This window comes from Pyrus communis, chromosome 3 (assembly GCF_041283825.1).
Source record: "Pyrus communis isolate YQ-2024b chromosome 3, ASM4128382v1, whole genome shotgun sequence".
Classification (NCBI taxonomy): domain Eukaryota; kingdom Viridiplantae; phylum Streptophyta; class Magnoliopsida; order Rosales; family Rosaceae; genus Pyrus; species Pyrus communis.
This window is the reverse complement of record NC_142567.1, coordinates 23,945,814-23,960,863: the sequence shown is the minus strand read 5'-3', so window position 1 is coordinate 23,960,863 and position 15,050 is coordinate 23,945,814. Positions and strand designations below refer to the sequence as shown.

Below are 15,050 nucleotides of genomic sequence, written 5' to 3'. Positions count from 1 at the left end.
AATGTTGATGCTAGTTGGTGTGCTTCCAATGGTGAGGGGTTTGCAGGGACAGTGATGCGAGATGCTGTTGAGGGGTTTCTAGCTGCTACTAGGTTCACCATCAAGGCAGGTTACGCTGCCCAGGCTGAAGCGTTGGCCATCCTCCACGGGTGTCAGCTGGGTCTTTTCAGCTGGGTCTTTCTTTAGGCTATCAGTTGGTCATGGTGGAATCTGATTCGCTCGAATCTGTTTTGTGCTTGAGGGATTCGTTGGAAACTGGCAGCTGGGAAACATTTCCTACTTTGGCGAAAGTCAAACATCTTGGGGAATTTTTCCAGGACTGTCGTTGGTCTTAGGTTCCAAAATCAACCAATATGGTGGCAGATTGGGTTGTGTCGGCTAGATTTCCGGAGATGACCAATGTTTCATGCGTCGATAGACCCCTATCTTCGTTGGTGCATATTTTGAACAAAGATGGTTTACCATGTCCACCTTAGTTTTTTTGTTGGCTTTGCAGGAGGCGACGTATTTGCATTCTTTGCAACGTCTTTCTTACTTGTACCCTTCTGCATTGCTAGTTATGTTTTTAGCTGCTTGTTGCTTGCCTTAGTGTAGGCTTTATATGTAATCTTAGCATCTTTGCCCTGGTAATGATATTCCTGGTTTCCCAAATAAATTAAAAAAAAAAAAAATAGAAAGACTAAATTGCTCTCCCATATAAATGGGGTTATTGTGAAGGAACCCTACAAAGAGTACCAAATTGATGAGAATTGAAGTGAGCTCCAAAACAGGCAAACCTTGCAGAGCTGTCAAAAGGGCAATTGAGGATTGCTGAGCTACTGGAGAAGAAAAACGAGCTGAGGAGGTACATCCATTGAGGAGAAGAGCAGGACCCATTATTGGATGTAGCGGAACTTGTGCAGGAGTCGATTGAAAAGAGTGAGTCGATGGTGAGCTGCTAAGCGAGAGGAGGAGGAGAGATTGAATCGTTTGACAGAGAAGGGCATTTCACCATCTGAGTTTTTAGATAAAAGCTCTATAAAGACACATTGCAAAAGGTAAAAAAACAGAAGACCTCCTTAAATGAAGCAAAAGGTAAAACAGCATAAGCTTTCCTTCAAATGGTAGAAAACTATGAAATGGGTAGCTCTAGATTTGGCCACGAGGGGTGGGGTCGAACGCGTTGGGGTGGTAGAGGCCCATGTGACATTGTCGATGAAGCTGATACAGGTGCCACATCTCCTTTCTTCCACTTTACCTTCGTCTCTTTTCCATGTCGCTCTAGTTCTCTCCAATTTTTTATTTTTTTAATTTATAAAGAACCAAAGTTTTGTTCTTCCCTCATTGCAATTGAAATTTTTTTTATTCTTAGAAATAAATGAAGAAAAAAAAATTAATGAAAGAAGTGACATGGAACTGAAAAGTTTCCTATGTCCCCTTCGAGTAGTTATCATTTTTTTGTGATTGTTACTTCAATTCTTTATCTGGGAGAAGGGAGAGAAGGATAGAGAGAGAAGGTTGCAGAAGAGAGAGTGAAGAGAAAGAGGAAGAAAGAAATCTTCTTTTGCGTGAACAAGTTAAAAATACGTACTTATACACGGTATGGACACTATATGTACACGATATGAGCAAGATATGCTCACAGATTTGAGCCTAAACAAAAAATCCAAAGCTCACAGTTCTCTCTTCGAAATAAAAAAAAGAACACAATGAGCTGTGAGTTTTTAAAATTTATATGTGGGTATTTTCGTCATTCGCTTTTGTGCATAGAGTGCCATGATCGGTTTCTCCTATTTTGGTCCAAAGATTAAGAAAATCACCTATTTATGTCAATTTCCCCTTAAATATATGACAATTTTGTAAAAATGGAATTAAAATTAAAAAATGGAAAAGTAGGAAGTGGGAGAGAAATGGAGGAGCAAGGTTATATGGGGTGAGGGAAGGAAAAAAAAAAAAAACAAAAGCATGTTTGTGCAAAATTACATTAATGCCCATATTTTTCTTTCTTTTCTAATATTTTCTTTCAATTATGTACAAAAGGGTTAATAATAATGCACTTAAATTTTGAATTGATAAACAGAATTATATTAATATGTAGTTTAAATTATTTATTCTAGCCTTGATAATGTTTCTGTTTTTAAGAATTCACTGCCAGATTATTGTTTATATTTATAAATGGATATCAATGATTTTGCCGTTGCGTATTTTATGTTCTCTAACTCCATAATGCACAATGAATAAACTTTATTTAGATTGTTGTTTGTGCATGAAAGGACACTCTTTCAATTGCATAAGGTGTAATTCGTTTGTAGCCAACAAGAGTAGAAGATCAACTAAAACTGAATGCTTCTCTGAAAGGTGGGATGTAATATTTAGTATCGTTGCAACTAGATGATTCTTTCATGAACCATGAAAATGAAGATAAGTCATCCAAATTCAGAAAGAAGAACATACAAAATATTGGTGTTGATCAACTCAAAGAAAATATTACAACTCATGATACTATGGATCATTTCGTTGAACAGACATAAACTGGTATAGATTAGGTTACAATTCATGAAACTAAGGATCAAGCCATCCAGGTCCAGGAAAATGAATAAACAGAAGTTAGTTTTGATAAGCATGCAGAAAAGATTACAACTCATGCAACTGAGGTTAGGGTAACCAATTGGATTAAGGTTGGACTTCCAACTGCCATCACTGCTTTGATTGTCCTTATCGCTTCAGGTCAGCTTAGGGAATCCGTTTGTGATGTTGTTTAGTTTGGAGTAAAGGAAAGGAATGACCTGTAGAAACAATGGTAGACAACAGTAAGACCATTGTGAGTATTTGTATATAATTTATATAATTAATATATTACATAATTAAATATATGTGTTTGGTTCAGTATTTGACTCGGTTTTTTAAACCCACCCCTACTTCATGGATCCTCCCTTGCCTTCATCCATCGTGCGTTCACTTTGGAAAAAAGTACCAGGAATCTTTGACAGTGCTCTTTATGTGTCAAGTCCTTATTTCATTGATCATTTTGATCACCCTGACCTCTTATTGGTTTTAAAACCTCTAAATGGCAAAAATTATGCTACTTGTATTCGATCAAAGATGGCTTCATCGATGGCAGGGTCACGCCTTTCTCACTGAAGAAACAGCAAACCAGCTGTTATACTCGTTGGAATCGTAACAAGAAGATAATTATATTTCATGGATCATAGAAATGAGGGTCAAGCCATCCAGATTCAGGGACCATTTGCAATAAAACTCAATTAAGTTCTATTCCAATGCCTAAACTGAATTAACTCTTGTACTAAACAGTAAGAAAAATATCTTGTCTTTGTAACCCGTACACTAAGTTGTTAGATAGAGTAGTACTATATACCTATTTATTATCCAAATTAACGTAACAATATTCCATCTGTTCATGTCTGAGCCCACTCTATTACCACTCTATTACCTTATTTATTCACACTAAATTAAAATTATCACATGAGTTATTACCTAAGCCCGTAACCACATGACACGATGAAAAAATTAAGAAGGTCCAAAGCTCCAAGCTCTACCTATCTTTTGGTACAGGATCCAACTTCATCTAGAAAAAGTCCTAAATTTGCCGCACTTTGCTCCCGACATAAGCAAATGGAAGGAATGCTTCTAGGAAGGTCAGTTATGGAGGACTAGAGATCCAAGAAGAATAGCAAAAGAAAAGGAGAAATGAAAGTTTCACCAACGGTCGGATTAGTTATGTTATGATTTGCTCATTTGGATAGGTAACACTAACACATGTTTTTGTAAAACATTTCAGTTCTTTGCAGGTCCAGCACTACTAAGCTAGCACATAAAAATATCATCCGGACCGACCTTCCTTTTCAACAAAAAGACGACAAAGAAGTATAATAATTTACCATAAACTGAATTTCATATTCCTACAATCATAACCAAAGTTCATGCCAGTTGCATTGTTTTCAATTTCCAGTACAAAAACCATTATTTTCTTCTAATAATTTAGTGCAAATTGGATTTTTTTTATATTTAAGTTTTAAGTTTATTAATAAACTCATTTGTTTACTTTAGTTTAAGTGTCGTGTTGCTACATGAAATTGTTTCATGTGCTTGGCACATTGCGTTGGATGCTTACAAAACATCATTATTCTAAGACCCACTTTAATTACATCATGGCGTAACGTTTTTATTATTCTGTAGGTAACGTATTTTACGTCAGAAAACCTTAACCAGACATTTCCGTCACGTCTCAAGTTGCATACCGCTAAGTTAGAATATGTCACGTAACATTAGTTTTTAATAGATTTTAATTGACAATATTAGTCACAGAATTTTCTAAATGCAAGAAATTCTCACTCTAGTTTTCTCATGCACACTAGTAGAAAAAAGCTCATCTATCACGGTTGATGTCCGTGGTAGATTGCAATCCACCACGAACACTGTGCCCGTTAGTAATCTGGATGTGATAGAAGGTCACATATTCTACCACGGGTTATGCCCGTTGTCAATTATAATATAACCACAGCTTGTGCTCGTTGTAGATTAAGATCTAACACCACGTGCACTATAACCATTGTGGATTACAAATTGGCCACGGATAATGCCCGTTAAAAAAAAATTCTAATAATTCTTCGAAAAAAAAAATTGTTTAATAAAGGTATTATATAATATTTATAAGCAAAATTACACATTTACTATAATATAACAATTAAATAAAAAAAATCATAGATTTTGAACATTACAGTTGTACACTAAACTAAAGTTAACAACAAAACGATGAGATATACAAAAAAAATACCAAACTATCCAGAGACCTCCAACAAATAAGGACATTTTCACTTGAAGACTTCACATTTCTTTGAACACCTCCAAACAAAGGATCTTGAGAATGAACTACTGCCCTAATGCTTGAGCCTCAGCAATTGTTGCCTCTCTCTCTATCTAGATGGACATAAGCATATGGATGAAGAAAAAAAAAAAAGATCTTGTACTTGTATAGGTAGAAATATACATTTGATCTCAATCAAGAAAAGTGAATAGAGCTCTTGAAAAATTACATGTTCCTTTACCTGCTAGGATGCTCTCATACATACTTTAACAACCACTCTAGGCTCTGTCAAATGTAGCACATTGTCAGCTACGTTAATATACAATGATTATATTAAATTGCAATCGAAACTCTTAGGTACTTAAATGGAGAAATGAAAATGCGATCAAAATTCATGATATCAGAATTCATCCATACCTCTATGCATTCATGTAGATCATCACCTTCTGTTCTCACATGAGTTTGCAAAACCATGAAATCGCGTCAATGAGTAATTGAGAACTGGATGTGTGCGAGACTGAACTCGTTCACATACATCTCAAAACAAGTATCAATGTTTATACTTACTACATGACAATGTATCAAATGACAGGAGCAGAAACCGGGAAAACATTACCTAGGCCCTAATTAATCTCATGTTGTCAATAAATAAGGGGGACCATTATTCTTTTAGGACAAGGGGAAAGGTAAAATTCCCAAGTTTCCAACCTGTTCAGTTGCAGCAGTCACTGTATCCAAAAGGGTGTTGGCAGTGTAACTATTTGACTGCATGAGAAGAAAAATAAACATACAAATTACTTTTACCTCAATACATAAATTAAAAGTTCCTTAACGAACTTGATGCTAAAGTAAAATGAATTTACATCACATCTTGTAACAATGTCGAGGGGGAAAACTGGGGATAATGGATAAATAGAAAATGGAGAATCGAAGAAAGCAATGAAAGTTGAAAACCAATGCACGGTTACAAATTTGTTTTCTTTGAGAACAAAAAACAAACACCTGGTGTGCAAGTCTGAAAGTTGAAAACCAAGCACGATTAAACCTTGATGGTGGTGAGCGCAGATATTAGAGAGGCGCACTGCAGTACCTGCTTTTCTCAGAAGTAGAATCGAAGAAAGCAAGCCAGAGTAATTCATTAAAAATCATCTTACGTGACTCACTAGTCGAGACAAAGTGATGATTTGCAGACAAATATGGGAGAACTTGCCCGCTATTGGACAATTATAACTAAATCCAACCTATCATAATGAAATTGTCTATCCCTTCTAAACACTAAACCTTCTATGCTAACAAAAGAATAGACTTCAAATGCAGAATGTCTAAATTCCATTTTGGGCACTCAAAATCACAACCCATACTCCACCTTATCACCTCCGTAAGCATAAACACCATCGCCATACCCGCATCGGGACCAACATTATACTGCTTCCCATATGGATCCAAACCCAAATTGGATCGGCTTCGGTTACATCCCCCATACTTATCATCTAAATAGGAGCCGCCGGAGCCATCGCCGTGATCGAATTTTAGAGAATTCTCATATGGATTTTCATATACAGAACACATACATGAGCATATTGGAACAAGCTTTGGGATTTTTACCTTATAGAAGAAGTTGCGGACTTGGGTGCGCAGTCGACGGAAGAGAGGACAAGTTCACGAGGAACTCACCGGGTTTGCAATTAGAGATGGTTTTGATTCTGAAAAGGTTGAATCAGGCTCGGGTATGCAAAGGTAGAGGCGTTTGGAAATTTCTGAAGAGGAACATAGAAGCTGCAAGAGAGAAATGAAAATGAGGAGGGAGAGCTAACGTGCTCTCTTTGAAAATAGGGAGTTAGAGATTTTGGGCGCCATGCCAAAATTTTGGCAGCCTTCCAAATTTTTAATCTCCTGCCTCTTCTAAATGTTTTCAATTATGGAGATAAAAACATCCACCACGGGCCAAGGCATGGTGAATTCACAAAAGACGATGTGATAGTTTGAAGTAACCACTACGAGCATATCTCGTGGTAATTATGATATTTCATCACAGATATAAATGTCTGTTGTAGATTATTTGTTTTTAACAATGGGCCAAAATTTGACTGTGGTGGATTAATGTTATCTATCACGAGTTAAACTTGACCGTGATAATTGAATAGGTTTTACCACGAGCTAAATATGCCCATGATAGAATTGACGTGGTAGATGAACTGTTTTGTTCTAGTGGCAACTCATCAAATCTTAATTACTCTTATAACAAAGTCCAAATAGATATTGTACAAATTTTAAGCAGATGAAGGTTTACAATAGCTCCACAAAATGAGGAAGAATACTAACAAGACGCCACACCTGCTTATTTTGCATGACCAAAGATTCCCGTCGGTACTCAACACTAACCCTACCTAAATTCAATGACGAAGTCAAAAATTGTCGGAGAGATGAACGGAAATTAAAATAGTAAACCAAATTCTTTTAGATAGTAGACAATATTAATGTCGTTTGACCCAAAAACGAAGCCACATATATAGATGCAAGGAGGTCGTCGGAAATCGACCCAAGAATGTCGTTTGACAATAATAATCCCCTAGGTTTCTTTGCTCTAGGTGCATTTGACCCAAAGGGCAAGGCTTAATCAACCAAATGCAATGGAGTAAAATCTTTGAGGCGTATGTGTGCGTGTCTGTGTATATATATTTATCACAATCGGAATATTGTATTGCATTGGACTTCAAACAGCTCAGATTGTTCACATGCAAATGGAATAGTTGGAATTTGGATAGTGGTGGTGTTTACGCGTATGGTACGACTTTATCATAAATGGAAACCTAGGGCACTTGTTGGGTATTTTGCCATTTGGTAATTGAATATGTCCCACATTATATGCCATAATTGGAACGATTTCCAAATTCCAACCATACATGCATTGCATTTTATTTGCTTCTTTCTCAGTCTGCATATTTTCCTCTTTGGCTCGACTGCTCGACATGATGTGATTTCTCAAGTGGCGTGCGTGCTTCCAAGATGATCAATCAAATTATCAAGAGCTTACATGTTTTAGTGTGATATGCTACTTTATTTATTTTTTTTTTTGTCAAACATATATATGCTATTTTATGAAATTTGTAATTTTGTTTTAGTGAAAACGATATCTTATCTAATTAGAAAGATAATTCTCAAATATGACGTCATGAAAAGACGTCGGAGGCTTCTCGAATCAAGTACAAACTTGACCAACATGTAGAGTGAATCTAGCTAAAGTTTCATTAGTAGGTTCTACCGTTTTAAAATATCATGAAATTTCCATTGATTTTGACATTTCCCATGTAATTTCTTAATTAGTCTTTGTTCACTTATTATATTGTGAAGCTACGTACAAATTTGAGCCATTAATCAACTGAATTCTTACATCTAACATCTAATGACGGTTGGACAAGTCAGCGTAGTCTAATGGCAAGTTAAGCCGTATTAAAAAAAAAAAAATTCTCTAACAATGAAGACCCTTTATTCTTGGAATCTTGCGCCCCCTGGTCAAATAAAATAAAATACACGTTACTTAGCACATTTTAGTTGTATTTCTCTTCAATTGTAAATGATAACTCTTAGGTTTAATTCTTATCGATGACAGGTTCGATACTAATTCATTGAGGTTGAACTATTGTATTGTTTAGCCCTCCACCTGTTAATGTAAATAGATTGAAAAATTAAATATTTTGCCTAATCAAATCGTGTAGCATATTTTCTTAGCTCATATGAGGTTGAAGGATTAATCGAGACAAACTGTCCAATGCAAAAAAAAAAAAAAAAAACGATAATTAGGTACGGAATAGGCACACATACTTACAATAGCAACGTTCTTAATTAACTTTATGAACTTCCAGAGTTGTTTATGTGAGTTTGATTATCCAACGATCGAACGACAGATATTACAAGTTGAATTTGAGACATTACAAGTCGAATGTAAAACATTTGTTTAAGTGAGCGAAAAAAAAATATTACCTAAACAAAAAAACCTAATTGGCATTTTAAACTTGTTGTCAGGCTGCAGAGAAACATCTGTCGTGTTCTGAGACACAACTATCCCCTCTGACATTTACCAGCGGTAGTTTAACCAAATTAACCGTCCGCCGCCCACCAAAAGACAACACCAACCAAACAAAACTCCAGAAGCGCAGTCGTCCAAGTCCACACAGCACACCTCTGGTTAATTCCCCAACCCAACTCCTAACTCAACTCAAACCCTGGTTAAGTCCCGAGTCAGCGACTCAGTCCGACTCGGAGGCGCGCCACATTAAAAAACACACTCCCCCGCTCTCTATCTCCCCCCTCTCTCTAAAACTCTCTCTCTCTCTCTCTCTCTCACGAGATACGACCAAAAACGTGCTGTCATTTCAACCCTCCGGCGAGTCCAGGTTCCTCAGACGCAAAACCCCACAAAACAGTGCGGTTATGGCCGAGATCGGTGGTGACCCAGCTATGGAGGAAGACAGGGGAGCTCTGGTGCAGAGCCTGATCGACACGATCAACGAAATAGCTTCGATCTCCGACTACAGGTGTGTGGTCAAGAAGCAGTACTGCAATTTGGCGAGGAGGTTGAAGCTGCTGACCCCAATGTTCGAGGAGATTAGGGATAGCAAGGAGGAGGTCTCTCAGGACACTCTGAAGGCCTTGCTTTCGTTCATGGAAGCTCTGGAATCGGCCAAGGAGCTGCTCAGATTCGGAGGCGAAAGCAGCAAGATTTACCTGGTGTGTGCGTATCTTTCGATTCTGAACTTCTTTCTTCTTTGCATTTTGTGTTTGATTGTTGGTGTGGATGATTGTCTTGGTTTTGATTTTGATTATCCGTTTTGGTTGCTGAGAAAATGCGGGAAGTTGAAGGGAAATGGAGGAAAAGATTGTTGATTTTGAATTTGGAAAGTGGTGTATTTCTTACTTACTTTTGACTACTGTGGAAGCACCCAAAGCAATAACATTTCTAAGTTGAAAACTTAGATCTAAGCTAAGATTAGCAAAACAGTTGGGTTAGGCCTTGCTAGATTGAATTTTACTTTTGGATGAATAAAGCTGAGGATTAATGGTTTAATTTCTTATCCGTTGCCGCATTATTCTCAGCAATCGAATCGACTTCTTTTCGCTACCAAATGGTTCTGAAACTGATTTCATTTGCTTCTTTCAGTGCTTAGTACATCTTCAAAAACATGATTCCGTTATTTTCCCGAAAATTTGTGACGATTTGAATTATGCACTCTTTAGTATTCAGACGAAAGGCTTGAGTGAATTTGTTTTGATGAGAATAATTCCATACATGCTCACCTTTTTGAGTTTGGAATTGGATAGAAAGTTCCCAAAAAGATTCCGTTAAAAAAAAAAAAAAATTCTGTCTTTTGTTTTGGGTCTTTGTTTTGGCTATAATTTTATTAGATCTTGGGGATTTTGCATATCTTAGCAGCAAACGAAAATAGGATGTCATATTAACAAATCTCAATTTATATAAATTTCCCCTTGTAAGAATAAAATGTCTTTGCATTGATTTTTTAGAGTGTTGCTTTCTGAAGTTTGTGATGTTCCCATGATTCTATCACGGGTCCTTACTGCTTGATTGTTTTTGTCTCCCTCATTACTGATTGTACCGAGATATAGTACTTTAGCATTCTTGCGTCTCTTGTTATGGGTTAGACTTTTGTATGTCTTCACGGCTTCACCAATTGGATGGCTGAATGGTCATGTTGCTTCAGTATTAAGGTCTAAGAGGCTGTGAATGGAATTTTCAGGTCAACGGAATACTATTGGTTGGTAGTAAAAACCGAGAATCAATACAATGGTAGGATATTCTTAGCTGTTGATGTCATCTCTAAGTGAACCAGATTTTTGTTGTTCTCGGTCTTGCTTTTATTTGTGGATGAAATTTGGTAGTTTGATGTTGCACCGCTTTTGGAGGAGATATTTAAAATCATTTGTGGGTGAAAGAAGAACATGTTGAATTTAGTAGTTCTTGAAAACCACCACTTATGGAATCATCTTGTTAAGTGTGTTCTAGTTGTTAATTTGGTTGTTTGGTGTTGGGGTTTCTGTATGATTGATGATTCTGCCACAAAATTTTGGGAAAGCGTCACTACTTTTGTTTTGGGCAGAAAAAGGTTTAAACATCCAGCTTCCATGAACTGAGGATTGAGCTATCTTCTGGCATTAAACTTGTTCACCGAAAGCTGTATTAAAACAAGATGGCAAAGAGTTCTGATGTTTTCAACATGTTCTTCTAGGTTGATAACTTCAATTTAATAACATAGTGGAAAATGGCCACCAGCTGTTGAAAAGGGTCGCATACTGTTTGTGGAGCTCTGAGAATGAATTTGACACTTTTTAGAATGCTCTGAATGCTACAGGGGTGATTCTCTAGACATGGTTTATGATCAACCAGAAACACCATCTCTCCTTTGGGGTTTCTGAATGCCTAGTCTCAATCTCTCTTGCTCCCTCTCATGTTATCTGGTCATTCTTATTTTCTCTGTTATTCAAAAAATAGCAAGAAAAAGTGATAAGCATCCTGAACCTACAATTTTCCAGCAATGGTGGAATGTAGGGTTTTTGGGTTTGAGGAGTAATATTATTTTATAGTTCAAAAGAGTCAGGAAGGGAATAAGATGGCTAAAAATATGTTCTCAGAAATAAACTTTAGATGAGTTGGCTAAACAAACTGGAGTGTTCCCCAATCTCAGTATAGTGGTTGAGATTTGAACTTCAAGTCTCACTAAAACCATTGTCTTAGTGAATAGGGAGGTGATTTTCACACGCCCTTCTTAGATTCTCGCACACCGCTCTTTATTTCTGGTCATCAGATTGATTTAATCAAACAAAATCAACGGCCATGATTAAATAGGGGTGTGTAGGAGGCTAAAAAGGGTGTGTTTATCATTTATGTCACCAGATTGTATAATTTTGATAGAAATACTGAATTACATTTTCCAATTGGTAAGAAACATGCTTGTGAGTAGGCTTTTTTATGTTACAAACTCTTGGTTGTTTTATATCATAAGGTTCATATGTCAATGTCCTTTTGCTTTCTATCCTTTGCTTGGGCTCTGTTGGATATGTGCTGTGTTTCACTTTAGGTATGTTTATTAATATATTCTAACTATGAAATTAGAACTTCTATTCAGATGATGCCTTGATTATTACTCTCTCTCTTGTTCTCTCTTGCCTGAACCTCTTACATCATACTTGTAGGTTTTGGAAAGGGAGCAAATTATGATGAAGTTTCATGAGGTGACAGCTCGATTGGAGCAAGCTTTAAGTGGACTTTCCTATGAAAATCTTGACATATCTGATGAAGTTAAGGAACAGGTATATATTCATCACTGAACATTCCTGTCATTGTTTTGGGATGTGGTGTGATAACAAGGGATCACAATGTAATAGCTATCTTATATTTCTGAATTTGGCCTTGACTTCTTTGGGATCCTTGTCATGTATTGTTAAAATGAGATGCCAGATTTTTCCTTGCGCAATTCTTTAATTATCTTCTCTAAAATTTATTAAAAGATCTTTAGTGTATGAACGATCCACTCACACAGACATGTAACAACACAATGGCTTGAAACTTACACCAGTTTGTGGTAAAAAAAGAATTTTAGATTCTTGAGTGTTTAATATATTCTTCAACTGTATCCGTCTTCCAGGTTGAGCTTGTTCTTGCTCAGTTTAGAAGAGCCAAAGGAAGGTTCGATTCGCCTGATGTTGAGCTCTATGAAGATCTATTGTCCATTTACAGTAAAAATGAGGCAGCAACAGATCCAACTGTCCTAATAAGATTGGTCGATAAGTTAGAATTGACAGGGATAGCTGAACTGACACAAGAATCACTAGCCTTGCATGAGATGGTTACTTTCAGTGGTGGGGATCCTGGGGAGAGCATCGAGAAGATGTCAATGCTACTGAAAAAAATTAAGGATTTTGTACAAACAGAAAATCCCAACATGGATGCTCCTGCAGCAGAAAAGAATATATTAGCAAGTTGCAGTGGGCAAGCATCCACTGACAAGAATCAAAAAGTCCCCCCAGTTATACCAGATGATTTTCGTTGCCCAATATCTTTGGAGTTAATGAAGGATCCCGTCATTGTTTCAACAGGGCAGGTATATCATGCTTGCTCTTTGATACCAAGAACTCAATTGCACCATAATTATCCCTTTTCCTTTTTCCTTCTTTCACGGGATGTTATTAGATTTCTTTTTCCATTCCTTATTTGTGTCAGATGTCAATAATGGGATGTTAATAGATGTCTTCTCGTAGAAAGGTTGTTATATTGAAATTTGTTTGCTATGAATCTATGATGTATCCAGTTGTTGGATCAATATGTCCTCCATATGCAATCAGCTTGGATTGTCTTATGTTAGTTCCGTTGTATGGATTTTCAGAAACAAACCAGAACTTTTTGACTGGGGGGCTGAAAAGATGTCATGCAGATTGGATACTTGTATTAATTTTTAAATTTTAAGTCCACGCCCAGGACTTGCAGTCCATCATGCTGCCACTAATTTAAAAGATTTTGTTTTCCACTGCTGCAGACATATGAACGTTCCTGTATTGAGAGGTGGCTGGAAGCAGGTCATGGGACATGTCCGAAAACACAACAGAGCCTCTCTAACACCACCCTCACGCCGAACTACGCTTTACGTAGCCTCATTGCCCAGTGGTGCGAGGCAAATGGCATTGAACCACCAAAAAGACCCAATTCTCGACCTAATAAAACTGCATCCGCCTGCTCGCCAGCAGAACGCACTAAGATTGGAATTCTCCTCCACAAGCTGATGTCAGTAAACCCCGAAGACCAAAGGTCTGCTGCGGGTGAAATCCGCCTTCTTGCCAAACGTAATGCAGATAATCGTGTGGCTATTGCTGAAGCTGGTGCAATACCCCTGCTTGTAGGCCTCCTTTCAACCCCCGACTCCCGCACCCAAGAGCATGCTGTGACAGCACTCCTCAACCTTTCCATATGTGAGGATAACAAAGGAAGCATCATCTCCTCTGGAGCAATTCCTGGTATTGTTCATGTCCTCAAGAATGGAGGGATGGAAGCACGGGAAAATGCAGCTGCAACCCTTTTCAGCCTTTCTGTTGTGGATGAAAATAAAGTTAGAATTGGTGCTTCAGGAGCCATTCCGCCACTTGTTAAATTGCTGAGTGAAGGTACCCAAAGGGGGAAGAAAGATGCTGCAACTGCACTTTTTAACTTGTGCATTTATCAAGGTAACAAGGGGAAGGCAGTAAGGGCTGGTGTTGTTTCGACCCTAATGAAGCTGCTGACAGAACCTGGAGGTGGAATGGTGGATGAAGCACTTGCCATTCTAGCAATATTGTCTAGCCACCATGAAGGGAAAGCGGCCATTGGAGCAGCTGAAGCTGTGCCTGTTTTGGTTGAAGTTATTGGGACTGGATCTCCCCGAAACAGAGAAAATGCAGCTGCAGTTTTGGTGCATCTTTGTTCTGGAGACCAACAACATATAATAGAGGCTCAGAAACTCGGGGTGATGAGTTTGTTATTGGAGTTGGCACAAAATGGCACAGATAGAGGCAAGAGAAAGGCTGCGCAGTTACTTGAGCGAATGAATCGGTTTGCTGAGCAGCAGATGCAGGCGCAGGCCCAGGCACAAGCCGAGGCTCAGTCTGAGACCCAGTCACATCCACCCACTACTACAAATGCCATTGGCAGATGATAGTTTTTTGTTTTCTCGGTTTCTTTTGTTCTTTTCAAGCATCAAAAGAAGCGGGTTTGCTTTGGCAGGGGAGGAAGGTGGAAGATCGCCTTCCAAACCTGTTAAGTTATTCATTTCATTTTATTTGTGTGGGATGATACTATACTTTGAAGGGGTTCTTTATAAAGAGCAACATGGGTAGGAAGGGGGGCAAAGGTAAAAACAAAAGGAAGAAGAGGAGGAGGGGGCTGAGATATACCTGACGTGATATGTACCAAATTGTAACATGTGTATGACTGCTGTAATCATCCTCAGTTTTAGTGAAGCGATGTTGCTTATATTCAACATGAACTACGTTTGTGCAAAGTTTTTGTGAATGTTGGGCTCATAAAAGGAAGAAGCTATTTATCTCAAGTTCTGCAGTTGGTCTGCTGCAAATTGCAATCAACAGCATCTTAGGTTATGTGCAATGCTGGCCACGATTGGTCAGTAGGATTGGATTGAAATAAATAACCCAGTTATATTCAGGTATGCTGAAGGAAGAAATGAAAAAATGTGTTCAACTTTGATGG

The 15,050-nt window shown here is 37.8% G+C and overlaps 1 protein-coding gene across 1 annotated transcript; it reads left to right on the top strand.

Annotated features, from left to right (window-relative positions):
• The first annotated feature begins 9,005 nt into the window (after positions 1-9,005).
• LOC137715998 (U-box domain-containing protein 13) lies at positions 9,006-14,844 on the top strand. Its single transcript, XM_068455388.2, has 4 exons — positions 9,006-9,532; positions 12,011-12,127; positions 12,463-12,918; positions 13,351-14,844. The coding sequence occupies exons 1-4, from the start codon at positions 9,236-9,238 to the stop codon at positions 14,497-14,499; spliced, it is 2,019 nt and encodes a 672-aa protein (XP_068311489.2). The 5' UTR covers positions 9,006-9,235; the 3' UTR covers positions 14,500-14,844.
• Positions 14,845-15,050: the final 206 nt, after the last annotated feature.

Bases quoted from the DNA above. Each gene is read 5' to 3' on its own strand.
- LOC137715998 (XM_068455388.2), top strand. From the start codon at position 9,236: ATGGCCGAGATCGGTGGTGACCCAGCTATGGAGGAAGACAGGGGAGCT. The intron at 12,128-12,462 runs GTATATATTCAT...TCCGTCTTCCAG, and splicing joins CTGATGAAGTTAAGGAACAG to GTTGAGCTTGTTCTTGCTCA. The intron at 12,919-13,350 runs GTATATCATGCT...CCACTGCTGCAG, and splicing joins TCATTGTTTCAACAGGGCAG to ACATATGAACGTTCCTGTAT.